This window comes from Haliotis cracherodii, unplaced genomic scaffold (assembly GCF_022045235.1).
Source record: "Haliotis cracherodii isolate W230 unplaced genomic scaffold, xgHalCrac1.p SCAF_19, whole genome shotgun sequence".
Taxonomy (NCBI): Eukaryota; Metazoa; Mollusca; class Gastropoda; order Lepetellida; family Haliotidae; genus Haliotis; species Haliotis cracherodii.
The window spans coordinates 7,717,317-7,745,048 of NW_027266274.1; the positions used below are offsets into that span (position 1 = coordinate 7,717,317).

At 38.8% G+C, this 27,732-nt stretch overlaps 1 protein-coding gene across 7 annotated transcripts in view; it reads left to right on the plus strand.

Moving 5' to 3' along the window:
* Positions 1-27,732, plus strand: part of LOC139466724 (transcription factor SOX-13-like) — a 247,890-nt gene that overhangs the window by 177,218 nt on the left and 42,940 nt on the right. For 6 of the 7 annotated variants that reach the window (XM_071248378.1, XM_071248381.1, XM_071248376.1 and 3 more), the window contains one exon: positions 15,236-15,788. In XM_071248378.1, the coding sequence (XP_071104479.1) occupies positions 15,240-15,788 (549 nt within the window). In that variant the 5' untranslated portion in view covers positions 15,236-15,239. Of the gene's footprint in view, positions 1-14,520; positions 14,815-15,235; positions 15,789-27,732 lie in introns of those variants that run through there. The other variant, XM_071248375.1, reaches the window with a different exon arrangement.

Genomic DNA, 27,732 nt, shown 5'->3' on the forward strand with positions numbered 1-27,732 from the left:
GTGGGGAGCTGGTGGGGTGTGTCATACCCACACAGGACAGGAGGGGTGGGGGGCTGGTGGGGTGTGTCATACCAACACAGGACAGGAGGGGTGGGGGGCTGGTGGGGTGTGTCATACCCACACAGGACAGGAGGGGTGGGGGGCTGGTGGGGTGTGTCATACCCACACAGGACAGTAGGGGTGAGGAGCTGGTGGGGTGTGTCATACCAACACAGGACAGGAGGGGTGGGGGGCTGGTGGGGTGTGTCATACCCACACAGGACAGTAGGGGTGGGGAGCTGGTGGGGTGTGTCATACCCACACAGGACAGGAGGGGTGGGGGGCTGGTGGGGTGTGTCATACCCACACAGGACAGTAGGGGTGGGGAGCTGGTGGGGTGTGTCATACCCACACAGGACAGGAGGGGTGGGGGGCTGGTGGGGTGTGTCATACCCACACAGGACAGGAGGGGTGGGGGGCTGGTGGGGTGTGTCATACCCACACAGGACAGGAGGGGTGGGGGGCTGGTGGGGTGTGTCATACCCACACAGGACAGGACGGGTGGGGAGCTGGTGGAGTGTGTCATACACACACAGGACAGGAGGGGTGAGGGGCTGGTGGGGTGTGTCATACCCACACAGGACAGTAGGGATGGGGGGCTGGTGGGGTGTGTCATACCCACACAGGACAGTAGGGATGGGGGGCTGGGGGTGTGTGTCATACCCACACAGGACAGGAGGGGTGGGGAGCTGGTGGGGTGTGTCACAACCCACGCAGGATAGTAGGGGTATTTTCTATATATATTGTTGAAATTCTGATAAAATTCTAAATTTCAACATGTTATCAGCCCAGTAATGTTTTTGTCAGATCCAATCTATAAATTTGTATACTTTCTGTTGCCTGATAGTTTATATGCTTGCTACCGGACCCTTTCTACCGAAATAATGATCAATCATGTCAGTGATTGTTGTAAGTGCAGCAAGTTGTTTTTTAATCAGAATTTTACAATCAGAGAGTACTGGAGTACCTGTCTGCAACTTTGTGATAAACTACTTCCTTTTTTGCAAGTGGTAGTTCTTTTTTACAGCAGAGCAAGCAAGACTTATCAACTTAATTACACCATGTTAGTACTGAAGCAAAATAAGTAGGAAGAGTTTTTAGAATAGATAAACGAAAAAAACAGTTGTGCAGGAGAAATTTAGAACTTGAAGCCAACAGTCAGCAGTTGTAGGGATGAACTTCCCATTGTCATAAGGATGTGTTAGAGGACAAGACAAAAATGTTCCATTTTTTAGCTAAATGTGAACCGTTACCATGTTAGCTTATTGATTATGGTATCAAAATGGCCTGAAACATCGTGGCATTGTGCTTAAGGATTGTCAAATTGTCGATTTTTTCTCTTCAATTGGAATGGTTTTTCTTGAAAATGAGCTGCTTTTTGTAGCCATTCTCAGTTCCTGCCAAGTCCCCCCTCTCAATACTCCATTACCCTGTTTAACGGCATGATCTCAGTCGAGGTGGCAAATGGATGACTAGTTAATGGAACGACAGGTAGATAGGTTTCCTACAAAGATCCAAAAAAATATTTGAAATATATAAGTGAATAAAACCTTCCAAGACCAAATGCCCAATCTCCCAGTCAGCATCTTGCTGGGATGCTGCGTCGAGATAAATCACTGCATCAGTTGGAATGAATTTCATTTGACAGTAATCACTGAAAAGCAAAATGATATTTTATGTAACAAAGGAAAACAACAGAGCTTAAAAAAGGAGTTTTGCAAATGTATTTTTGTAATTTTATTTTCTAAATGCAATAAGGGAATATTGGATTATGGGTTGCTGGGGTCTTATATCCATGACAGTGTTTTCTCGGAGGTCCAAGTTTACATGGTTACAGGCTGAATATGATTGGATCAGTAGCAAATTAAGCTTGTTTTCATCAATTCTTATCCTAGGGAACATCTAAAATCCAATTATCTACTGAATCGTGGTTTTAGCGGTAAAAGTTTGTTTAACACATGAAGCAAACAATATTTTATTGACTTTCTGAGTTAATATGCTAGGGTCATTTATATTTAAAGTTACAGTCTTAGGAAAAGATTGAGATTAATTGCTTTCGAGAATTGACGAACAATCTGAGAATTACATTAAATGGTTAAAAACAATCCTGCGAAGAATTTCTAAAATTAACGTCATATGATGCAGAAAAAGCATTTATGTCTTCGATATATTCATATATTATTGATTTTGTTATTTTATTTGTTATAAGTGTAAGAGGATGTACTTCTCACAAAAGGGCTGCTTTTGTGATTAAAGTGCAGGGATATTGTTTATTATTGCTGAGCAGGCCATTAAAGAATAAATCAAGAATGAAATGTTGAAGTGCCAGAATAAACACCAAACTAGTGTTCAATGTGACTCCATTGAGATCTTCCCACAAATTGACTGCACTTCATAAATTACGAACATAATATTCACAGCAAGTGCCTTTTTGTCACCAGTGTGTAATATGGTTGTGATATTTTCCATAGCTGAATTATAAAACATGTTTGATGTAAGCGAAACAATATTAATTTGTCGTCGGCTCGGACTCTTGTCTAGACAAGAAGAGGAATGTTTTATGAAGATGGCCACGACATTGTGTTATGGAATTAGTATAATTCACTTACTGCCTACAATATCTCAAGATTCTAATTCTGATAATGTACTTCTCCAGTCCAGCCCGATCGCTCAGACAATCGTACATAATCTTTATATGAATTTCAGGGGAACGTTGTCCTCTTCGTGAAGCCGACCTCATATACAAGACAAATAAAATCCCACATTTGCTTAATAATCTCCCTTGTAGGAAGGGGGTTGGGGCAACAGGTTAAACAAGGGGGCTTCATAAAGTTTGAGATTCGAAGTGTACCCTCTCAGCTATTCCAATGTATTATGACAGTTTTATACAGAGGGCTATTAGTGATTTAAACAACCCCTGTCACAAGTGGAAGCGCCTATTGTCAGAATTAATCAAAGACCTAGTCTCTCCATCTGGCTGTGACACACATTCTCGCTTTCAAAATGTTATTTCATTCTCGGCGAAATTAGTTTCGTTTTTAATCAGATTTTGGTACTGGTTTTTATGGTCTGTTTTTGTGTGGTATTCTGTAAATATAACATTCTTCCTTGGAGTGTGCGAGATGTCATATTTAATAACATAAGTATACGCGCAAGGGCCGGTTGAACACAATCTACATACACAGATATGACTTTGATGTGTTTTCGGGACTTGGAAGACGGATGGCAGAATATTGTAGTGTGTTATCTTCTTTCCTAATTTAACTTCACGTTTACGAACCGTTTTTTTTTTCAATACCTCTATCCTACATTTCAATGCTATCACCCAGGAATACGGTAAATGGACCATCAGTTTTCTCACTCCCAACACACCACTGACAGAATTCTAGTTGGTGATATACCATGTTACATGCCTTGACAAATTGCCACAGCTGATTGTTATAAAGTGGGAAAACAGGTGGAATTTTGCGTTTGATATTGATAAATTAATATAAAGTTTCCAGGCTGTTTTTCCACCTTCAAAGTGTTCAGCACTATGCAATTGGTCCATCGTTCTTCATAGAATCGGTCCATCTCTCTTCACTGTAGTGAAACGACCGATTACCATCAAACCAGTCCAAGCTTTATTGAGTGAGTCTGTTAATCCGGAAAACACGGGATTTCATTTCAGTTTTATCAAGACGTGAATACCAATATGATTGCACTTTAATACCATTTCCTGTTCCGTTTTGTAGAATTATGGTAAAGAAAAGTCTTAGATTTTACAAGTTTGAAAAACAGACAAATCCTATATGTGTGCTTGTGTTTGTCATAGAGAAATCAAATATCTCTGTTTGGTGGGAGGGGGAGAGGGAGTTGGATTGAATCTTGAATCTTGAATCTTGAATCCTATGTGTAATGTTCTATGTTTTGTTAAGATTTAGATATATGTACTTATTACATTGAACTGTAGAAATGGAAAAAAACGTTTGATAAACAGGCAAATCCTATGTGCATTCTTGTGTTTGTCATACAGAAATCAAATATCTCAGTTTGGTGGGAGGAGGATTGATCATCTTGAATCTTGAATCTTGAATCCTATTAGTAATGTTTTCTTTGTTTTGATATGTGTACCGATTCCATTGAACTGTAGAAATGGTAAAAACGTCATGTCTCGCTGTGTTCCTGTTTTCTACGAGATACTTCCCAGATTTCAGATCCTAAGTTGGGTGATTAAAACTTTGGAATTCTTTTAAAGAATATTTATTGGATAATAATGAATGAAATCAGTTTTTCTGTTTTTCATACAAGTGAATAAAGATCCTTTCTTAATACAAGACTTAATATGAGAATTGCAAATGGTGGAAAAAATAGATATAAAATCAGAAGTCTTTGGTTATTCTGGCAGTAACTGATTACTGTTATTTGGGTGATATATATAATATGTAAATATTTAGGACGTATCTTAGACTGTTGATGTAAAGCGGAAGGAGAGTCATTATTTAGACGATTTGTGCGACATTTAAAAAACGTCTTATATCAAGGTTGAGGGGTTAAGTAGAAAGGTTTCCTGTGGACGTGAGATGAAATTTCTAAAAAAATAATATATGTCACTTTTTGATGTTATAAGAAACTATCCACTTAATGTATTTGTAATAAGGCCTATTTAAATTCCATCCCTTACAGTCTCGTTAGTGAGAAATTAAATAGTGTTTAAACCATGAATATTCGAGAGATTAATCGCAGAATATTGTGAGGCTCCTTGTTGTCTTTTTACAAGGCTCCTGTCTCAGACAATGGACAAATTTGAAATCAATATCTGTAAAAAAGCGTTGTTTGCCAACACAAAAGTGGGCCATTGAAAAGCGAGCAATAAATCTGGAGCATTGTGAGGTATAAGGAATTAGTGCGGGTGACAAAGTCAGTGTAATCTCGCATAATGACTGATTACTTTACATGAGAATTTTACACTTTAACATTGCCTGCAGTGTAGGAAGCCATGCAAGGGTCAACTCTAACCCTACATTGCAAGTGATCAGCAATTCATTAAACCTCAAGCAATATTGATCATCATGATTAATAGGCACACTACTACAAAGCGCGTTGAGGCTCTAATAGCTTTATGCGTGTTCAATGAGGCGTGAACTGGATGCATTCCGACTTCACACTGCTTGGCTTTGAGAAGGAACAGTCGAATGATAAAATAAAAAGAATTAGAATCATCAAAAAGTGAAAAGAAATATTCTTTTTGGCTTTTTTCGCTCCTACTCCAATCATTTTGGCAGATTTCATCTTTCTTGGTTTTTTATTATTAAATTTATCTTTTGATTACAAATTTTAACAGTGACATTGCAATGATTACGAGCTCAATGAATGATTTTCTGAATTATATCCCTATCTAAAAACATTCTTGATATTTTCAAACACATTTATTCCAGAGTATTTCTTACAAAAGTTAATTGAAATAAAATGCAACATTTCTAATTTCCATGGAAACTACTCTAATGAACATTACAGCTATATAACTTGGATAATGAAATAAATGAACGAAATGGAATCTTTCGACTAGTTTAAAGCAAGGAGTGGATACCCAATAACTCAGGATTAAATACTCCCCTTTAACTTGTTCGTAAAACTAAAACTGCTTATTTGATAAATATATCTATCAAGGAATGCTATAAAATCTTGTAATGCGATCTCTGACCCTGCGATATATTGTAGCAGTCAGAAAATTAATTATAGGGTGTAATAACCAGAGGCTTAATAAATGATGACGGGAATCAACGACCCTGAACATTGTTTTTCCCATAATTCCACAGCCTCAAGTGATTTTAGCCACCAAATATACAGCATGAGCAATTATAATCTGTCAAATTGATACCAGGTAGTGTGATTTGTCATATTCGTCATCCGTTGTGCGTTTAGATGACAAACAGTCATTATAACGATCAGTAGCCATTCATCAACATTCGACACTTACATTCAGATGGACAAGGGATTTGCGTTATCTACTTGCTTACCTAATGAATATTCATGAGCAGGAGTGCATATAAGAATCGTTACTTACACTGCGGTTCAATTGTTTGTCGTCATTTGGCCAGACGGGAGTACAACAATGTTTTGGTATGTTCAAAAGGATATTGATTTTAGTTTTGTTAAATTTTGAAAAAGGATGTATAAACATTGATAGTTGCTTATTTGTATTATAAGTTTAGGAAATCTTTGAAATGATTGACCATTTTTGATATTATTTGCATTTTCAACAAGTGTTTAAGATGCTTTTACTCCTAAGCTGAGAAATTCTCAGTTGCCATTTCGTGAAAACAATAACAGACTCACTATAACCTTAAACATTACTTTAAAAAAACACATTTGGGGTTTTCTGTTGACAAAACATTGCCAGGATTTTATAACTGTTTTTGTAATTAACATTTATTTATTGTCAAAATCTTTTCCTGGTCGCATGTGGTTTCTTCCACTTGTTTAAGTTTCATATTCGGCGGCGGGGAATATTTCATCTTAGACTTAACCAAAATGATCTTGCATTCTTCGGAAGAAATTTTCTCATGATACGTAGTGTGGCATCCATGTCCCCCAACCCAGACATCATAAAGTGGGGGTAATTTTGCTGCGTGTATTAATTAAACATTTTCCTTCACACAGGGGTATCAAATTTTTGTAGTCTGGAACCTGATTTCTTGCACAGGTGCTGGTGCTTGATGTTTAAGCTCAACAAAGGAGGTGTTTTTTGCTCTTTTGGATAACAATTTGTGGAGGAAAACAGTACTTTTTGACGTTCATGAAATTTTCTCAAGTTTTGTATATTTTCTTTGATGTTATTGTGGTAGTCAGATTGCGTTTTTCACGCTTAAGAGATGTGAACACAGTCTAATCCTTTCTATTAACTTTTTCCAGTGTTCAGTCTGTGAATTCTGCTACTTGGTAGAGGTTTTAGAAAGTAAGATAAAGATCGCTTGTTTTCATTTCAGTAATCACTACATTGATTTAATGTTTCTTGTTTTGAAATCAGCTCAAAGAAATATCTCGGGGCTAGATCATTCTGCTCCATTGAGTTGTGCCAAAAATAAAGTTTCGTTAAAAAAAACATGTCAACAATCCAACCACTGCAAGAATTTGGGGAGATACTGTTTCAGTACCATCTCCAAGTTAAGAGTCGGCTTTGTTTTGCTTTTACACTTGGAAATAGTTCATCGTTTTCAAACAAACTGTTGGTTCCATACTTAAAACTTATAATAAATATTCTTTATCAGATCCCATTTTTGGGTAGTATTTCGCAGAAAATGTTGAATGTTATGAAATTGAAACAAGTTTGATTAATTTTGGTCTCACCCAAAGAATATCATTGCAAGGTTGATGAAGAAATTGTTAAAATTAAAATGGAAAGAAACAGATGTATGATTTTGGATAAGAAATTTGGGTTCAATTTATCAGAAGATAGGAATCTTTTGTTTTATTCATGCATTAATTTTTTTGTGCCTATAAGTTTCACAAATAGGTCAACAATAATTGTAGAGGAACACACCGTTTCGGAGTATTTGTTTACTCCTTCATCAAGTGATGCATATACTCCGAAACATTCTGTTTCTCATAATAAGTTGACTTCCCTAAATTCTCTTCCTTATGTGTATCACTTCTAAATGCCTTTCAAAGCTTTAATAATTGTAGAATTATTGAAAAGATAAATTTATATTTACACACATCGCTTGTGGATTTTTCAGCAATGGATTCCTTCATTAGGATTATTTCTTGATGTGAAAAAGTAACATTCTTGTTTAGAAACTGTTAAAAAATATTTCATTAATATATGATCCAGTAAAATATGTATCTGGGGCAACGGAAAATTATTTAAGTAATGTATACAATAAGGAAATATTGAAATGAATTTTGCATCTGAATTGACCCGTTTTGCTGTTGTCAGTGGCATATAAATCATAAATATTCATAAATATGTAATTTACAATATTATGAAATATGCTTTTGACTTTGAATAAGGTGAGCAGTTTAATTTCTTGTTGGTATACATTTCCTTGGTCCAGATGCCATTAACAGGAGAGAGAAAACAAGCTGGTTTAAATTAATTTAAGGTTAACTTTCTCTCAGAAATTCTTAAAAAAAAGATGTAACAAAATTACTTTAGTACATTAAATTAAAATAAACTGGTTTGGCCTAATAATATTAAAAAGAACCCATTGACTTCTAGATCAGTTTCTGTTCATAAACAATCAATATATATTTACAAATTATAAAATATTGCAATTTATTTTAATGATAAGTATAACATAAATATTTTGCCTGTTTCCCCATGTTCAATGGTGTGGGTGTGAAGTGTGTGGCTGGTGTGTGTGTGTGATGTGTAAAGCCACTGATAGCTAGGAATTTGTTGAATGAACTGCACCTATCTCTGAGCGGGTCCTGCCCTGCTTGGGGTCAAGTGGGGTCAACAGGAGCCCCCTCAACAGTTGCCCTGAGGGGCTTCACACCACCAGATACACCACCAATAAAATCTGTATTAACCCTTAATCTCTTAAACTCGCTCAGTAGCACCTTGACTGGAATCATTCATGCACTGTTGTCAACATTTCTAAGCATGTAGAGGGTTAAGGCTTTGAGAAATAAAGTCAGCTGAGATTACGACACTGATCCTAGAAATGATAACTATACTACTCAAAAGAAGACAAGGACCACCGATTCTTTCATATTACTATAGTTAATAAATCAGGGCATTTTGCAAAAACTTGTATTTTTAAAATGTTAAATTTATTTGTTAAATTTGGTTTTATTTTGCGACATCTTTTTGAAAGATGTGAGTGAGTGAGTGAGTGAGTATGGTTTTACGCCGCTTTTAGCAATATTCCAGCAATATCACGGCGGGGGACACCAGAAATGGGCTTCATTGAAAGATGTGAATGGTTTATTGGTTGCAGAGAACCTGGCTTAGGGTGTGGATATTTATTGTTCCTGGCAATTGTTGATCTTTGATGATTTTTGGTTTATTTGATTCATTGTCGATTATCGTGTGGGATCTCTTTATGGTGTGCATATTTTCATGGATCAGTTGTCACAGTTGTTTTTGAACAACGGAATTCCGACAGGGGCGTGAAGGAATGTTGTTTTATTCCATTCTGCAATATTATGGATATATAAAAGCGACAACACCCTTTCCATAATCAAAAGAAATCTCAGCTTAAGAGAGTCGATTGTACAATTCTGACTTTATCATAAGCATGTTTATGAATCACTGTTAAATAGTGATGATACCAGGTGTTCGCAGAAAGGTGAGGGTAACAGATGGAGATGCAAAAGATTTATCACACTAGCCAATTCTTTAATCGGACTTGTCCACAATTCATTTTTGACAGGACCCGTGAAGATTCCGGGGTAGAATAGGTCTTCAGCAACCCATGCTTGCCGTAAAAGGTGACTATGCTTGTCGTAAAAGGCTAACGTGATCGGGTGGTCAGGCTCGCTGACTTGGTTGATGCATGTCATCGATCCCAATTGCGTGGATCGATGCTCATGATATTAATCACTGGATTGTCTGGTCCAGACTCGATTATTTACAGACCGCCGTCATATAGCTGGAATATTGTGAGTGCGGCGTTAAACAACAAACCAACCAAGCAATCATTTTGGACAGGTTGTAACTGTCACATTACTACACTCTGAGAGAAAGCTTGTTCTTACATTTCGCTAATATCAGACTAGAGAACTAGTGGTTTCAGCAATCTCAGGTGTTCATTCATAGTAACCCTTATAACCATCCAATGCAAATATTTGCTGCCTGTGATGGACACCTCGTGTCAAATCTATTCGATAGGGATTCATAACCACATACCATATTTTCTTGAGTATAGTGCGCACCCAAGTATAATGCACACCCCCTCTAGCGGATTCAGTATTTTGGAGAATTCTTTTTTGAATATTATGCGCAGAAAAGAATTTACACCGTACCCCGAATTCCGGTAAACAAATGGGGTATAAGAAACTTTGTCAGTACAAATTTGAAAAATCACCAGACATGTTGATTTACCGTTTAAATTGTATTTTTTGATCTGCTGGGCATTGTTTTACATCCAGGGATTAAGATTACCTTGTGTATTTTCTCGTAAACTAAGCAGGAAACAGCAATCAGCTGTACACACGTTTTCTTGGAATCTACCAGTGATTCGGTCAAGACTTATATTGTCGGAATTGTAAAATAGACTCTGCTTTTAGCATAATAGGTTTTGTTGCTTCATTTTATCTTCTGTCAGACAACAGTTGCAACCAGTAGAGCTGACACTCTATGAGTTCATTCATAAATCTATTTTTTAAGTAAAAAATTCATAATCAACACGATATGCCAAAAATTTCCTAGCATTTCCAGGAATTATCTTGCTAGATAATGCTCCCCAAATTTAGATACCAGCACCCTGTGTTGTAGAAAATAGCAAGGCCATTCTTTGTAATTAGTTACTACATGACTCCCACTTGGACGGAAAATAACAGAACACTATCACGCCGATATTATCAGCACCTGTGAAGCTGGGGTCATTCATGAAAACTCCAACAAGGTATGCAGTCAGTGTTTAAAGCATTAAACACATGCGAGGTGGCGCTACCAGTTCCATAGTTGAAATTATTGTGGAAGAACTCCAAGGACAGTTTGATAGAGCCAGGTTTGACGGAGATAAGGGCCATGTTCACAAAAGAGGTTGAAGATAATCCCTGATTTATGTCTCTGTATGTCAGGTGGGCATGAAGTCATATTGGTTCAATTCAAGGGCACAAGAACCCGGGTTGAGTGCACATTCCATATCTAAGGAGTGCTTGAATTATTTTTCCGTTTTGTAAAAGAAATGGCGCCGGGGGGATAACAGGTGATATTGTCAAAGAGTTGTTTTCAAAACGTGATGAGTAATCTCTCGAGATCCTGTTGTTTAATTGGAAATCCATTGTGGTGACTGTTGATCACGAGGGAAGGGCCGTCTTGATGCTATTGGTGTTCCATCGTTTTGGCGAAACAAATCGTGTCCGGTTTTTTTGTGTTTTTCCTGTCTTTAAACCATCCCTTGTAATGTGGGATTGTTTTATCTCTTTTATTCACACTGTCTAAACCAACTTATGTCGTACTCTTCTTTTAAAACACTCTCTAAACCGAACCCTTTGTTATGTAACCTTTAACGATTGGTTATTAATTTGTCGCTCTCTCAACACTCCACCTTGTAATCTGGAACTGTACCAGCCTCTGTAATTTGGCACTCTCTCAACGCCGGCATTCACTTCCATTTGAATGATATGAATATCTCCGCCTAAGAACACATGTAACTAATTTGTCATTTCTCCATAAGAGCAGCATCATTTGCCACTGCAACCCAACAAGAGTTCCACAATTTCTGTTGAAGTTAGTACAAAATCAATATTCAGAAATTATGATTTGGTGTAGTTTCAATAACTGAAGTTTATGATGATTTGTATAGGAAAACTTTACAGATGTCAGTAAATTCTTTATGCAAATACGTTTTACGCAAACTATGTGAATGGTGGTGCTATCGGTAAGGTCTTGCTTACCCTTTTCGAGAACACCTGGTGTTGGGCAGGCGCTACCGGTAAAGACTTGCTTACCCTTTTTGAGAACACCTGGTGTCTTCACTGATTTTCAGTGATCCATTTGTATAATATAAATGCTAATTTGACTTTTACGCCCAAGGGAATCTGTTTCGTCAGATGATCGAAACTTGTTATTTCTTGACGTTGAGGTTGTATATTTAATCACATGACACGGGTTAATAAATTATGAATTTTAGCTGGAAGGGAAAAATACCTGTCTCTGCTACTGATGACCATAGCCAGCATCATTGGACACGGAGACAGAGGCATGTGTTGTGATGGGTTTAAAGTATGCTGTTAAAGACTTCCAATCCATCACAGGCACCCTGCATCAGCTGTTAACAACATGTTGTGTAATCACTGCGAAACACAAAGCCATGTCTAGAGTAAGCCCAATGATGAAGGCGATGCCACACTCCTCCAGATACCCATCTGGTCAGGAATGCCTCTTAATCTCTTCTGTTTTCCTGTTATGCTCCAAGATGTTGTTCCCCAGTTGATAGTCTTCTCTCCACATACCTTTGTTTTCTTCCCCTCCTACAAAGTCAGACTTGATTCCAACACTCAACTCTCTCCAATTGTGGCATTTCCCATTTTTTGCTGCCAAGTCTGACAGGTGGAAATGTGCTTTTGATTTGCTTATTGTGTTTTCTCCAGAGTAGATAAGCACATCTTGGAGATTACCATGCCAGGAGCTTTGTCCAATTCCTTGCTTGCCCCGACAGGAGGGCTGCCAATTAAACAGCAGCCATTGGACACTGGAGTTATGTCAGTGTGCGAGGGAGTAATTATGGCAGGTTATACCCCTCTCTTATCATGCTCTGGCCAGCAGTGCCAGAAGCTCTGGCCATATCGCCTAATTTATCACAGGGGATGCCCCTGCCGCTCCATAGTGCTTGTAAGCAGTAGTCTAACCTGCTCTTGAACATAATGTCATTTCAAATTCTTTTTCTGGCAATAGATAAGGAAGAACCAGTCCTTGAATTCTTTAACAAGAGTGTTCATTATAAAATCTTTGCCATCTCCACTGAGAGAGTTATGATTGTCTAGGGTATGCTTTTGAGTGGCCATAGGCTATAGGTAGCAACACTGTGGCTTATATATATGTGACACAGTGGTTGAAGGTGGTTATTGGACTGTGAATATTTGTAGATTGTTTAGAAATTGATTTGTGAAAACAGATGGATTTGTTTCGGAAACAGTTGCATGTTTAACTCTTTGTTGCGTGTATTTAGAAGGACGCTTACATATGCTCCATGATCAGATGCTTATGTAGAGCTACACTGATGCTTATAAATGCTTATGTAGAGGTAAAGACCAGCTTATTGAAGTACTCACTACTTGTAAGATGCTTGGAAAGAGCTACAGAAATGATTATGTGGAGGTACAGAGATGCTTATGTTACAAAGATGTTTATGTTGAGCTTCAGAGATGTTTATGTAGAACTACAAGGATACTTATGTGGAGGAAGAGAGATGTTTATTTGAGAATTAAAGATACACTTATTGAAGGATTGAGATGCATATGTTGGGATGCAGACACTTGGACATAAATCATCCAGAATATGCAATTTTGGGACATGATTTCATCCAGAATATGCAATATTGTGACATAATCTCATCCAGAATATGCAATTTTGGGACATAATTTCATCCAGAATATGCAATATTGTGACATAATCTCATCTAGAATATGCAATTTTGGGACATGATTTCATCCAGAATATGCAATATTGTGACATAATCTCATCTAGAATATGCAATTGTGGGACATGATTTCATCCAGAATATGCAATATTGTGACATAATCTCATCTAGAATATGCCATACTGGGACACAATCTCATCTAGAATATGCCATACTGGGACACAATCTCATCTAGAATATGCCATACTGGGACACAATCTCATCCAGAATATGCAATATTTGGACATAATCTCATCAAGGAATTTTTTCATAAAAAAGATTTCCTAGAAAAAACGTGAAAAGTGAAAGAGGTTTACTGAAAAAGTCTTTAATTAATGCCAGTGTTCTGAGATGTAGATATCAGTGAAACATCTCTGGACGGCTAACTTTATACTGCAAGGTGTTTATCCACAGAAGATCTGCAATGGGAAAATGTCTTTGTGTGGATTTACGGCATACTGAGTCTATCTTTCATGAGATGTTATCAAAGAAAGAGGGACACTTCATCCAAACATATCCCCCTCCCCTCCCTCCCCTCCTCTTCTCCCCCCTTCCATAATCACCCCCCACTAAAACTCTCGTTATAAGGCTTGTTGCAGAAATACCACAATTGATAAAATCCGTACTTTATTTCTGGCACTACAGAAAAGAAATTTGAGCAATGTCAGAAAAAAAGTGGCAGATGTATCTGTGGTGAATTGTTGATCTGTTGCTATTCTGTACGATAAGGGACATGTTGTTTACACTGTGAACAATTTGGAAATATTATCTGCTAAATCGCCTTTCAAAACTGTTGACACACACAATTTGTAACTCGGATCAGTGAAAGACAAGATTTAAGCGTTTTTCTCCCCAAAGTAAATTGGTTTACATTTCAGCACCTATCATAGTATACAGATATTGCACAGGTCCCAAAGTTGCCAACACAGGAGCTCCTCACAAGACCGCCAACAATAGCCGGCTTGTCACATTGGCGTTTTTGTGGAGGAGAATTCTTCTATTTGATGCCAACTTGCACGTAGAAAAGTTTGGTTGAACACACGGGGTTATGGAAATGAATAAACTCATCTCTTAGTATAAACCACGCAAGGGCAGTCACTCTACAGGTCCTGGCCTCTCCTCTGTATTATCTCTGCGCTCTCAGCAAAGACAGGGAACACATGGAGATGAGAAGGGGTAGTCACACACATACACTCATTACCAGTTATCAAATCTCTCTCTCTCTTGCCGTCTGCTGCGGCTCTATGTTGCGTCTGCTACTTTGCGTCTGCTGTGGTGTATCCCTCTGCTGCTAACAACTCACCACACAAACAACGCCTCTGACAGAGTCACTGCTGCAACACTTTGCGCCATTGTGTAGATTGCATAATGCCTGTCAAACCATGAATTGATGAGATTGAGGAATAAGCATGCTTCCTGATAAGATTCAGTCCAACAGGCCTAAGAATGGAAATGGTTCAATTGGCTGTGATTGGGACCCTGCACAAGTTGGTTTAATTTGGTAGGCTGGTTAATGCGCACCATACTCTCAGTGTGCTTCTATACACGGGATTTCCATTTTCTTTGTGATTTCTGTTTCATCTTTGCTTTCAGAGAATTGTTCACTCTTGCATCAAGATTCACACATCTTAACTTGATAGTCTTTTGGATATTTGAAACTTTACTGCGGCGGAAGTGGGTGTCAGATGATTTTCTCAGATTGACACCATGCCACAAATGTAAGCAGTGAGGCAAACTCCGCTTCTTCCCTATGTTATTTCCCAATGTCGGAGTGCACGCTTGATTGATTGTGTCATGTAAATAATTTCTTGCTTTTCTGCCGAGTATGTTTTATACAGGAACGATCATCGACTTTGCCAGACCTCATGACGTCAATAAATGAAAAGGATTCACAGGACTCATTATATTTTTCTCTTTTGCAGGAGTATGTCTTCTAAGCGAAAAAACACCCCAACAAAATTAAGTAAGGACGACGTCGTACTAGAGCGACAAACTCTCAACTCGGACTGTGACAACAACCATTTTGATTCGGAGGGTGACACAGAGCCACACCTGCCTCATCAGTTTATCCAGTTTGACCACAGTGATAACGATTCTTCGGACACTGGTTCGGACAGACTGCCCCGCAAGAAGCAGCGACTTGGTGATCGGGTGGGCAGTCAGCACTCAGCAGAGTCCGACAGTGACGAGTGTCACAGCTCATTGCAAAACAATAATAACTGTCTAACCACAACAAAGCCTTCTTTAGGGCTGCATAAGAAATCTATGGCAAGTGTTTTGCGACGATTGAACTCTAAAAGCCAGGACACAGATATGAAGGACATATTGACAAAGACTACAGAAGAGAAGGACCCAGGGGTGATCGAGAGTGTGCAGCAGATTCTAACCAGTGATGGTCCAGTTCAGGACAAGGAACAGAAGCTGAATGAGATGATTGCACAGCTACAGACGATCAAGGACGGTCTCCAGAAGCAGGTAAATCTTAATCATGATATAGTCGGAATACCACAATTGACTGCTTTCGGCAGAGATTTCTTAATATGGATTTTGTCGTTTTTATTTGGAGCTGTGATGTCATTTCCTCTGTGAGGGGTTGACTTCTTGGATTCTGATTTTTCAAAGATATCAGGTTTGGTAAACTTCTTCAAGTCCTGCAAGGCGTGGCTTATTCGGTGCAGCTATTTATCACAATGATTCTTTCAGTTCTTATCTTTCCATTAGTATCAGCCATTGGAACCTTGTAAGTTTGTTTCAAATTGTGACACGATGAGCCTACTCTTTTTCGATGATGTCAGCACATTTTTGTTTTTAAAATTGAGGAGTCTGACTCATCTATGGGGAAATTTAATCATCAGTTTTTCTAAATTACATTTGAAACCTGTCACTGTCACTACCCCTGTTAGAAAAATGTTCAGGAAGCACCAGAGTAAAGAACAAGTAATAAAATACAAATCCGGACAAGTAGTCAAATGAGTTAAACTGTTCTATGAGATTCAATAGATGGGATGAATGTATTCCCCAGGTAGAGTTATCTTTGTGCTCGTGTCTGTACCCACAGTTACTCTCATGTCTATTTAATATCTGCGCTAGGGCATCTTATGGATGTCATCTTTTGATCGAACATAAGTTCCCAGTATTTAGAACCTTCTGTAAAGGTCAACTTTTGGCTGTTCAAAATGTGATAAACTACAGATAAATGTCTGTCCAGCAAGAGGATCTTGGGAAAGATTTGCTCATTTTATGAATGTGCCTATTTTATGGATGTGCCTATTTTATGAATGTGCCTATTTTATGAATGTGCCTATTTTAAGAATGTGCCTGAGTTAGGAATATGCCTAATTTACGAATGTGCCTATTCAATAAACCCATTATAATCTAGACCCAGACTGCGTGTTAATTGTTAGCCGAAATTTCAATAAATAATCTACTTTTAGGTGTATTCCTATATATCATGGTAATTACCATTTTCTGACAATGTGATTATCTTGAAATTAGATAATAAATTCATAGTATTAGCATCAGCTCCATTTCAAGTGAAGACATCAGGACATTGCCACGAGAGCTGTACATCAAAGACCTAGGATAGATATCCTTATACTGTGATGACGCTTCTCATAGTGTAGCTCACTTAAATATCTCCAAACTGTTTACAGTGGAAGAAAATATACCTCTCTGCTTCCGATTCACTTTCGTCTATATGACACACCTGTCTGTAGGTAACGTAAAGCCCTTCTAATGCTGTAAGGATTCAAATGTTTGTTGGATATCAAAACTAGTTAACCATATCAATCCTGCCTGCATACACAAGATACTAGACTTATAGTTTTTCATCTTATTTTGTCTTCGCAATGATGCTAGATAATATGTCTGTGCTATTTTCAGGAATCATCACTTTGGCGCTAAAACCGTTTTCGTCATTACATAGTTATCGTATTCCTAACATTAGAAAATAGAATTGATATGTGTTTAAATATGTTCTCGCTGTGTTTTGTGATGTGTGGATGTAAATCTATCCATGAAAACTGATGTGAAGGAGATACTCCTACCAAGAGGAGTGTAAATAGTAGGCTCTAATTCTTTCAAGTTTTCCTAAACGTTGTTTACCTTAATGAGTTTTCACTCTTTTCACTTCGGTTAGAACACATTTGTAACATGTTAAATTTTAATTACCCACTTCATGAAATATAATTAGTTGTTTGTAAGACAGTTTCAGTTAAAATAATTTCGAGAAATAGATTTCCATATTGTGTTAATTTGTTACCCTGCTGACCTCATCGTGTTTATGAATCTAAGGTTTGATATTCATCTTAGGGACGGTTCTGTGTTTTAATTATCTACGACTCGCTCTTTCTCACTTCTTATGTTTTTATGTTGTTAAATCTCCCACTTCCGGTATTTCATTGCAGAAATTACAGGATGTTGATAAACTCTCCACACTTCCCTGTATTTTCTCATTAGTACAATATTCGGTCATAATAAGCGACATCCATACATAGATTTTATGCAAGATAAGATTTTATTGGCAAGTCACCAGGTTAGAAGAAGCTGGAGTCAAAATTTGGAGAAAATATCAACATGAGATGTGCTTGTTATTTGTTTGGTCAGAAACAATTTTGAAGACCTGTCAACGGCTATCATGGGAAAATGATATGTTAGGTTTGGAGCTGTCATCAATTTGTCAAAATCTGGCATCTTGTTTACAGACTGATTCCACTACAGTAGAGAGAGAAGATTTCCTGTAGCTGCTGAGAAAATTAACAATTACTCTGATTAATTTCTCTAATAGAAAACTAAAACACATTTGTTACAGATTATTAAATGAAGGTGGTATAGCACTAAATAGGTGTACAACTATTTGGTAAAGTTTTTTCGGCAGTAGTCTGTCTCAGGAAGCAATCAGATTTCTGACAGCTTCCAAGTTTGGTTGCAGCTGAAATATTTCAAGTCAAATGGTTTTTTTTATTGATGGACGTTCTTAAAGTAACATATTGACTGGAGGATTGGTTCTGTGTTGACATTTTGGTTTGATCAGGACGTTGGTAAAAAATTCAGTTGGGATTTTTAGATGGGTAGTTTAACTCTGTAGTGATTAGTCGTAGAAAGTGTTTTTAGAACCTATATATTGTATACTGTTTTCTGGTTGTGCTTCGTGTTGAGGTAGGGGTGTTTGATGTAGGCACTCTGTACGGAGAAGGGGGTAGTATTTGTTTTGCCTTTTATGATTGGTGGAGTTTTCAGTGCCCTGTGTAGCGATTGGTGGATCTTTCTCTGACTTGTGTGGCGATTGGTGGAGTTTTCCATGCCATATATAGCGATTGGTAGATCTTTCTATGACTTGTGCGGATTGGTGGAGTTTTCTAGTCCATGTATAGCGATTGGTAGATCTTTCTATGACTTTAGTGGCGATTGGTGGATCTTTCTATGACGTGTGTGGCGATTGGTGGATCTTTCTATGACTTGTGTGGCGATTGGTGGATCTTTCTATGACTTTAGTGGCGATTGGTGGAGTTTTGTTACGCTCTTTATGGTGATTGGTGTTTTAATGGCCAGCAAGTACACAGATGGATTTCAATGCCATGTGTGTTTAAGGGAAGGAGCTCTATTTACCATGGTGTCATGGGTGTCAATTTGCCATTTTAGCTTCTTGGTAGAAACAGTTCAGGGTGTGTAATATCTTGTGCCTTCCATTTTGGAAATGTACCATTTGCAACTTTGTTCAGCATAGTGTCAGTGATTGAATATATCATTGCAACGGTAAAATTAACCCTCTCTTGGGTGTAGTAAGTGTCTCCTAGTGTAGGGGTCAGCTAGCCCCTGTATAACAGCCCCTGTTCTGATGGCCGTGTGGGCAGTAGATAATGTCTCTGTTCCTAGTGTAGGGTCAGCTGGCCCCTGTTCCTAGTGTAGGGTCAGCTGGCCCCTTTATAACAGCCCTGGTTCCGATGGCCGTGTGGGCAGTGGATAATGTCCCGCCCAATCCACGAGGTATGTGTGGAGGGCTCCAGTCAGCATTCTTCCCACTATCAGTAAATGAAGCTGAAAATGAGTGACCCCCTTGTATGTTATCAGTAATGAGTGTAAAACAGAAGCGGACCGGGCCATGTGGTCCACTGCCTCTTGATCCCTGTCCTCGCTAGATACACCCTCCAGATAATGACTTCTTGTGGCAGCCGAGGAAGATGAGGGCAAAAACTACATTGATAGATCTGATAGTTCAAAACACATCTTTCCATTTTCTCAAGCCTTATGCACAGTGGGGCAGGTCTGGGTAGAGATGATAAAGAGAACTTGAGCTAGTGAAACTTGGGTATTAAATGGCTATTTGACATACATCATATACATTCTGTAAAAAGTATATTTGAGAAGTTTGCAAATGTATTTTAGGTTGATATCTGTTTGTAGTCTGTATTTGAAATAATGCTGTTCCCAGAATTTAAATTTCTTGAACTTTGTCATAATCCTTAATTAAATAATTATACATTTATTTATATTGGCCCATAGATGACAAAACCTGTATGAAGACCTCCATAACACTGCCAATCTCTGCCCCAAGGTTGTGATGATGTAGTCCATTGTTTCTGGGTTTGATTCCCTGCATGGGTATAATATGTGAAGACCATTTCATCTGTTTTCGTCGTAATATCGCTGGAATATTGCTAAACATGGTGTAAAACCCTACTCACTCCCTCAATTCCCACAAGCGGTTCCCTGGATCTGACTGAACTGTAAAATACAACAAATCAAGAATTCTTTGTGTTTCACAAGATTTAACAGAGAGTTAACATTGCTGTGATGTGTAGAGTAACGCCAAATGGCTGATGCCTAGGAAGGAAGGAGAAGGGAGTCAAGATACAGACTGACTCGGGAAGCAACAGGTTTCATCCATGTCTCATCTCAACCACCATACTGGAAACGATCCAGGTACAGATTAGTGCAAATATAAGTGACCTTTTTACATAGAGGACATGCTTACCTTTTTCCAAACACCTGGCGTCATCACTCATTTTCAGTAATCCATTCATATAATTTTCATCACTATTTTGCCTTTCACACCTATGGAATATGTTTTAAACAAGACTGATTATTTTTCAGCATTGACATTTTGAAATGTGTTTTCTCTCAAACTCCTACAGACCTAGCTACTGAATTTAGCGGTAAACAGTAACACTCAATGTACAAATATGACTTAGAACATATGCATTGTTTTGTTTTGATTGATTACGAGTGAGTGAGTATGGTTTTATGCCGCTTTTAGCAATATCCCAGCAATTTGGGGGACACCAGAAATGGGCTTCACACATTGTTCCAATGTCGGGAATCGAGCCCGGGTCTTTGGCAGGACGAGCGAACACTTTAACCACTAGGCTACCCGACCGCCCCAATGATTACAGTTGATGTAAAAAGGATATATGTGTTTGACTGTGGTGGTCTAAGATGGTTGCATTATGCTTATTACCAGTTCCCATGATTGAATGATGCATACTTACAGCCAAGAACAAAAACAAGTGCCATCTTTATGGGTTGTGTTTTATCAACATACGAGCTGCCAAAGGCATGTTGTACATGGTTTTACAAAAATAACTTGTTGAAATGAAACTGGAATACATGCTGTTACAACCAACTGTTAATAAAAGTGGCTACATGTATCTTGTACAGGGTTTGGCAAAAATAAGTGGCATTTGTTGAAAGGAAATTTGAAGTCTGACTGCAGAATGCTGCACATGGCTATCAGATGCAGGGGGAGTATCAACAAGTTGCTCTATTAACAGCGTGGTATCTTGCAGTATTTGTGTGCAGGTCAGGCAGACACAGCTGCTTTATCACTGGGTAATCTAGGGGTTAGAAAAGTGCCAAGTACTGTTTGTCTGTTGAGGGGTTACAGAAAAGATTCATTCATCTCATTCCGAGCACATGGCTACTGCATATCGTAGGTCAGGGCAGTGTAAGGCATGGAGTTAACGAGCATTTGTCTACTGTCATACACGCTGTGTCCGGTCGTGCTTCATTGTCTGGTCGGGGTCAGGGTGTGGGTTCTGCATGTTGAGGATACTGTCGTGTGGGGTGGAGAGGGGTGGCATGTGGTGGTGGTGGTTGTGGGTTTCGAAGATAGTGCTGTGTGGGGTGGAGAGGGGTGGATTGAGTTATGTACCTTCTGAGCTTCTATGGACCATTCCGATTCCATCACTTGCATTTGTTTCAAACAAAATGGCGGCGCCCAGTCGAGACGATCTGCTCGATCTGCTGTGATTAAGATCTATATTGTGATAAAACGGGTCTTACATAGCGATATGCATCAAATCACGCGAGCACCTTGATTAAAAACATGAAAAGGTTTTGAAAACATCTGTTGACAGCGAGTTGATGGTGTGCATGCTTTGCAAATCCTGCAATTGACCGAAATCTGCACGAAAGTTTATGAACCGGATTTTGATTTTGTTGCGCGATTTTGATTGGACTATGCATAGACTCCTTAGTCCAGCCAAAATGTAACTCCATAATACCAGCCTAGTTCGGCAAGGGTGGAAACTGGACTTTGAAAGTCAGTTAACTGTCTTGCCTCGGGAAGACGGAGGTAGTGTGATGCTTTGTGGTGGAGGAACCAAACTTTTGATACTTATCAATTATGGAAAAGAAAAAAATATTTGCATGCTTCTTTTCCAAAACAAACAGGTCATAAACAGATTTTAATCAAAAGTTATATATCAGCCCATCCCCTTCAACATTAAAGAGGATTGCTGGGGTGCTGGGTTTCAAATAGATGGGGGTTCAAGAGGAGGGACCTGCTGGAGAGGTGTAGAAGGGGGTCATCAGTGGGGTCGGGGTGTCATCAGTGGGGTGAGGAAAAGGAACTGACTGATATTTAGGGGCAGATGGCACATGATGTATGTCGGCGTAACAAACAACCAGCATTTCAGTGTGTGTGTGTGTGTGGAGGTGGGGGTGGGGGTGTTGATACAGTGCTGTGGAAAAATAAGTTACACAGTTACTTATCTAATTAAGCGATATCTGAAATATGGACTTGTTTTTATTCAATGAAACACACGTAAAGTCATCACTGTAGTTGTGTGTATTCTTCAGTGAATAATGGGCTGTATAAATAATGTTAAAGTTGCCATTTACGTAAATAAATTATTTTGTTTTAACAGAAACAAATATTTTACAAATTTCTAACGAAATTTCATATGTTTGCAACCTTGTTTGTTGAGACTTTTAAGGGTTGTTTGTATTGAAAAACAAAATGCTAACTTGCATTTCAAAATATGAGATCAAAATAGTTAACACAAAAATCAGCCAGTGGTATACCCTTATCACTTGTATTTTTATTCCTCATCCATCACAGCGTCCTCTGGGGGTAGAGAGTATAGCTTCAGCAACAATATGACGGTCATATTTTGTTCCAGCAGTTGTAACCTCTAACCTGTATGTTTTTTCCTGCATATGCTTATCTTGAAATAACTTCAAAGTTATGTAAAAGAGAATATGCAATCTAAATGTTGGCAAACCTTTCAGAATCGTACAAAAAACTTATCTGTGGGAGCACATGCTTTGCAGCTGTACCTGTTTTGTGTTCGACACGGAATCTTGGCTCAGATTTATGAGTCCTTACTGACAGCTTTGATTGTCCAGGTGGAATTGAAGCAGTGCTCGTTGGGAAAGTTTAATTTTTTTCAATTTTTTTAAAAAGAAAATTTGAAACAGGGTAAGTAGTTTAATAAAACATTATGGTTTTATATATTCATTTTTGAAATATCATACTGGTTGAGGGAACTGAGGGATGGAACCGTTGTGACATAAGAGATTTGTCACCAGGCTTATAGCAATATTTATAAACAAACATGGTTTTACTTGCTGCTTGAAGCTTCACTGTCTAGAACATTGTTTAGTGTGTGAGGTGACTATGAGCATGGCTGATAATATGGTTACACGGAAATGAAAGTTTCAGTGGAGTCTGGGGTTTGTTGGGTGGAGTTTTATGATTGGTGGGTGGAGTCAAGTGTGGGGTGGGTGGAGTTGGGTGTTGAGTGTTGGGTGTTGGGTGGGTGGAGTTTCATGTATGGTGGGTGGAGTCTGTTGGTTGGGTGGCGTCAAGTGTGGGGTGGGTGGAGTCGGGTGTTGAGTGTTGGGTGGGTGGAGTTTCATGTTTGGTGGGTGGAGTCTGTTGGGTTGAGTCGGGTGTCGACTGTTAGGTGTTGTTGGGAGTTTCATGTTTGGTTGGTGGGGTCTGTTGGGTGGGTAGAGTCAGATGTGGGTGGATGAAGTTGGTTGTTAGGTGTTGGGTGGGTGGAGTCGGGATTGTTGGGTGGGTGGAGTTTCAGGTGTGGAGTGGGAGGAGTCAGGTGTTGGGGAGGCGGAGTCAGGTGTTTGATGATATGGATGAAGGTCTCCTTGCTAATCACAAGATAAATCACGCTTGAACTTTCTAAATAAAAGCAACTGTTTCCATTACTTTAAAATTAGTTTTTGAAGTCTAAGAATTTAAAAGAAAAATTACGTAACAATATTGATGGCGGAAAGGTGCCTGTATCTATTTTTACTCCCGTAGTAAGCGATGGGGATGCTCTCTTGAAGAGGAAACAAGTTTATGTAGACCTGAGATTTGCAAGTGAGGATCATATTTCTGTGATGGAGCGGATCCCGAGTTTTCTGGGCGCTATCAGATAGGTGTGGAGACAAAAACATTTAGACATATTCTTTTTAGATGGTGTCTGCTATCCTTCATTTTTCATTCAGGCGTGAATGATAAGATAACCAAACATGTGTTACGCAGATTCTTAGTGTGGTTTGTTGTTAGCATGACTACAACCTAGCACATATTTAGGGTTGTCATAATTTTAGATAATTACAACAAAGATGTGTTTAGAATAAATTCCTATCTTACCTTAGATTTAACAAGTCCCTATCTTCAGATATTACATCATTTCAACAGTTGTGAACATCGCTGATTTTGTCCGACGTGAGGGTTGATAAAAGTTCTCAAATTCTACCATCAACATGAGCTTATCGCACTTACGTAAATTTATAAATCCATTTGAGATCTTGCCCTATATTCCTAGTGTTATTGTTTATTTTGGTGATTCTCTGATGATGATGAGGAGTTTCTTGTTGCAAGAGGATGACAGGAGAGTCAGCGTTTCAGCCATATCGTGACTACAGCAGTTTTAGGAGAGAAGTATATGACAACAATATGGGCAGTGTGTTGTAGACAACAGAAAAACCCTTGTTAAGTGAATGAGTGTGATTGGTTGGGAGGGAATGAGTGGGTGCGTGGGACGGAATGAGTGGGTGTGTGGGACAGAATGAGTGGGTGGGTGGGAGGGAATGAGTGGGTGGGTGGGAGGGAATGAGTGGGTAGTAGGGTGACTGAGTGGGTAGTAGGGTGACTGGGTGGGTAGTAGGGTGACTGGGTGGGTGTGTGGGTGACAGAGTGGGTGGTAGGGTGATTGAGTGAGTGGGTGAGTGTGTTAGTGATTGACTTGGTGGGTAGTTAGGTGATTGAGTGGGTGGGTGGGTGGATAGATGAGTGAGTGAGTGATTGGGTTGGTGGGTGGATAGATGATTGAGTGGGTTGGTTAGACTAACATATAGTCTGTGAAATCTTTTATTACACAATACATTGCTCTCCTTTAAAATTAAAACAAATAATTTTCCTGATGCTGTGGAATAGAGCTGGTTAGACTTTTGTATATATATTTAGATCTATATTTTGTTTTCATAAAATAAATATATTCCACAGTCATGGTGCAGGACTATGGGTTGGTGTGTGTGAGGGAATAAGTTGGTGTGATGTGAATGAGTGGACTGATGGGTGATTGATTGGGTGGGTGGGCGTGAGTGAGTGAGTGAGTGGGTGAGTGAGTGGGACAGATGGGTGATTGAGCGAGTTGCTGTGTGGGAGTGAGTGAGTGAGTGAGTGAGTGAGTTGGACAGATGAGTGAGTGGTTGAGTTGCTGTGTGGGAGTGAGTGAGTGAGTTAGTGAGTGAGTGGTTGAGTGTGAGTGAGTGGGACAGATGGATGATTGAGCAAGTTGCTGTGTGGGAGTGAGTGGGTGGATGAGTCTTTGCTTGGGTGTGAGTCAATGAATGTTTTGGTGAGCAGGTTGAATGAGGCATGGGGTGAATAAGTGAATAAGGTGTTAGATACTGCTTTTAGTAGGTTGTGATGGTAAAAGTCTAGATGGAGTCCATCACAATGCTAATCAAGTCCCGTCAAGTCTCACAAAGGAAAAAAACAAGCTATTGTCACTCCACTTCAAACAGTACAATATTGAATATCATCATTAAAATATTTAACAAACAATTAACACAACAATCAACATAAACTGAAAAACATCATTCCAACTTCATCAAGTTATTAAGCAGATCATATGATTCTTTTTCTAATAGCTCCTGAATTTTCTGAAGTTTTCAAAGTGCAACCTTTGACCTCCTCCTTGGTCGTTTTTGCTGTTTTAAAAGTTTTGTATAATTAACTTCCTTTGGGATGAATAAATCTCCTGGAGCTAGTAAAAAGTGGAAGCTGTAGTGAGAAAGCCAGCAGCATATAGTCTCCATCTGGACCAGGTTAGTTCCCACAAAAACAGGATATGATCTATTACAATACATTTTGCCCAAGTTCTCTAGCCGGGTAAACCTCTCCTGCTGCCATCTCATTGTAAACATGTGTCCTTCATTAGCAGAAGTGTGCATTCTTGCCTAGATAATGAGTGTTCCTTAGAAGAATTGTCAAGTTTAGGGTTTTATGTTCTTAGCTGGTTATGCATACAATACTAATCTCTCTCTGAGCTTCTGTCAAACTGGGCAAATGGCTGACTTCAAAGAACTCATTTTCACCCTTTAATAATAGGCCATAGGGGGTTCACCAAGCAAATTTGAAAACTCTTTTACTCATTTTTGGCTTGAACAATTGGGGGCTTAGTGTAAAAAGGGGGGTTTACATGCAACGGTACTATCCACATAGAATCAGGAAGTTGTCTGGAATAGAGAATAGTTCGGACTTCTCCAAGTTATTTGTGTGAAGTCTTGTGGCTACTCAATCTCTGATTCGACTATAATACCTAAATAGTGGAATAATTCCTAGAAAATTTGCTTTAGAACTTCCAAGACTCATTTTCATGGTGGTTAGAATTTCTTTTTGGGCTGACGGGGTTTGCAATGGCTTGGAAGCATGTACAGTCTTCAACCAGCTTGCATCCATTAGTAAAGACCAAAAGAAATCTGGAATTAATGGTGGAAAATCATTGATTGTGGTCCATTTTGGTCTGACTGACAGAATCTTCGTTTGTTGTCTAATGTTCTCCACACAGAAATGGAGCTTTCAGCCGAAACTCCCAATGACCTGGTGTTCCATTATGTTTGTGGGAGAGTTGTCTTGTAGGGTTCCGAATGGGTAATTGTTCCAGGGAAATCTGTCAATCAGTGGTAATGTCTTGAATGATGTAATCGTCTCAACTACGATGCTAGTATCCTTATATATTTCTCAACCCTGATTAATACAATTAGTACGGGGGGAGTTTAAGGGATGTACATTAACTCAATCGTTCTCCCTTTAGCTTTTGTAAAGTGCTTAAAAATGAAGTGGATGTATGTCATACCTGTTGACGCAACATATTATGAGAATACTTTTATATTGAGCCTCTTTCGTGTTCTGTGAATTTAGGTTGACACTAAAAGGATAAACCTGACTTATTCCTTTCTTAAAAATGATACAGAGATTTAATCTAGGTTTATTATGTCATCGATTGTCTGAAGACAAGGTGTATTGCCTTCAATATGGTATGTGTATCAGGACAATACTCTTTGGGGGCACGGGTGGCCCAGTCGTCTAAGGCGCCGCGATTCGCTGAACAGAGTTGCGTTCCTTGGGTACGCCAGAAACCTATGATTGTGGGTTTGAATCCCGGTTCACCCCGATTATGTTTCTGGGTTTGTCAGCACCATACCCGTTCTTGTGGGTTTCACTGAAGTGGTAAACGTCTGAGACCTGCATCACTTCGGGCTTTCCTCCCACATTAAGCTGACATGCCGTGATATAACTGGGATACTGTTAAAAGTGGCGTAAACCCAACTCACTCACACTCACTCACTATACTCTTCATTGAGTTCATATAAGAAATTAAATAATTACAATTCATAGTCTTTTCCAAATAATTTTAAACAGAATAACAGTTTTTTCCTGAACCTGTATTTAATGGGTCTGATTGTCTCAAGTGATATCAAGTCTGTCACATGTTTGGATTAGGTTTGAATATGTGTCTTCTTTAAATCTATTTTCATGCTTGTCTATATGAAAGCATCTGTTCAGTGTTTTCTCTAGTTTTTACACTTCTTATTAAAATTTTGCTTATGGTGTGATAAAAATATTGAATCCAATGGACATTGGTATCGGTGAAAATATGATAAAAATATTGAATCCAATGGA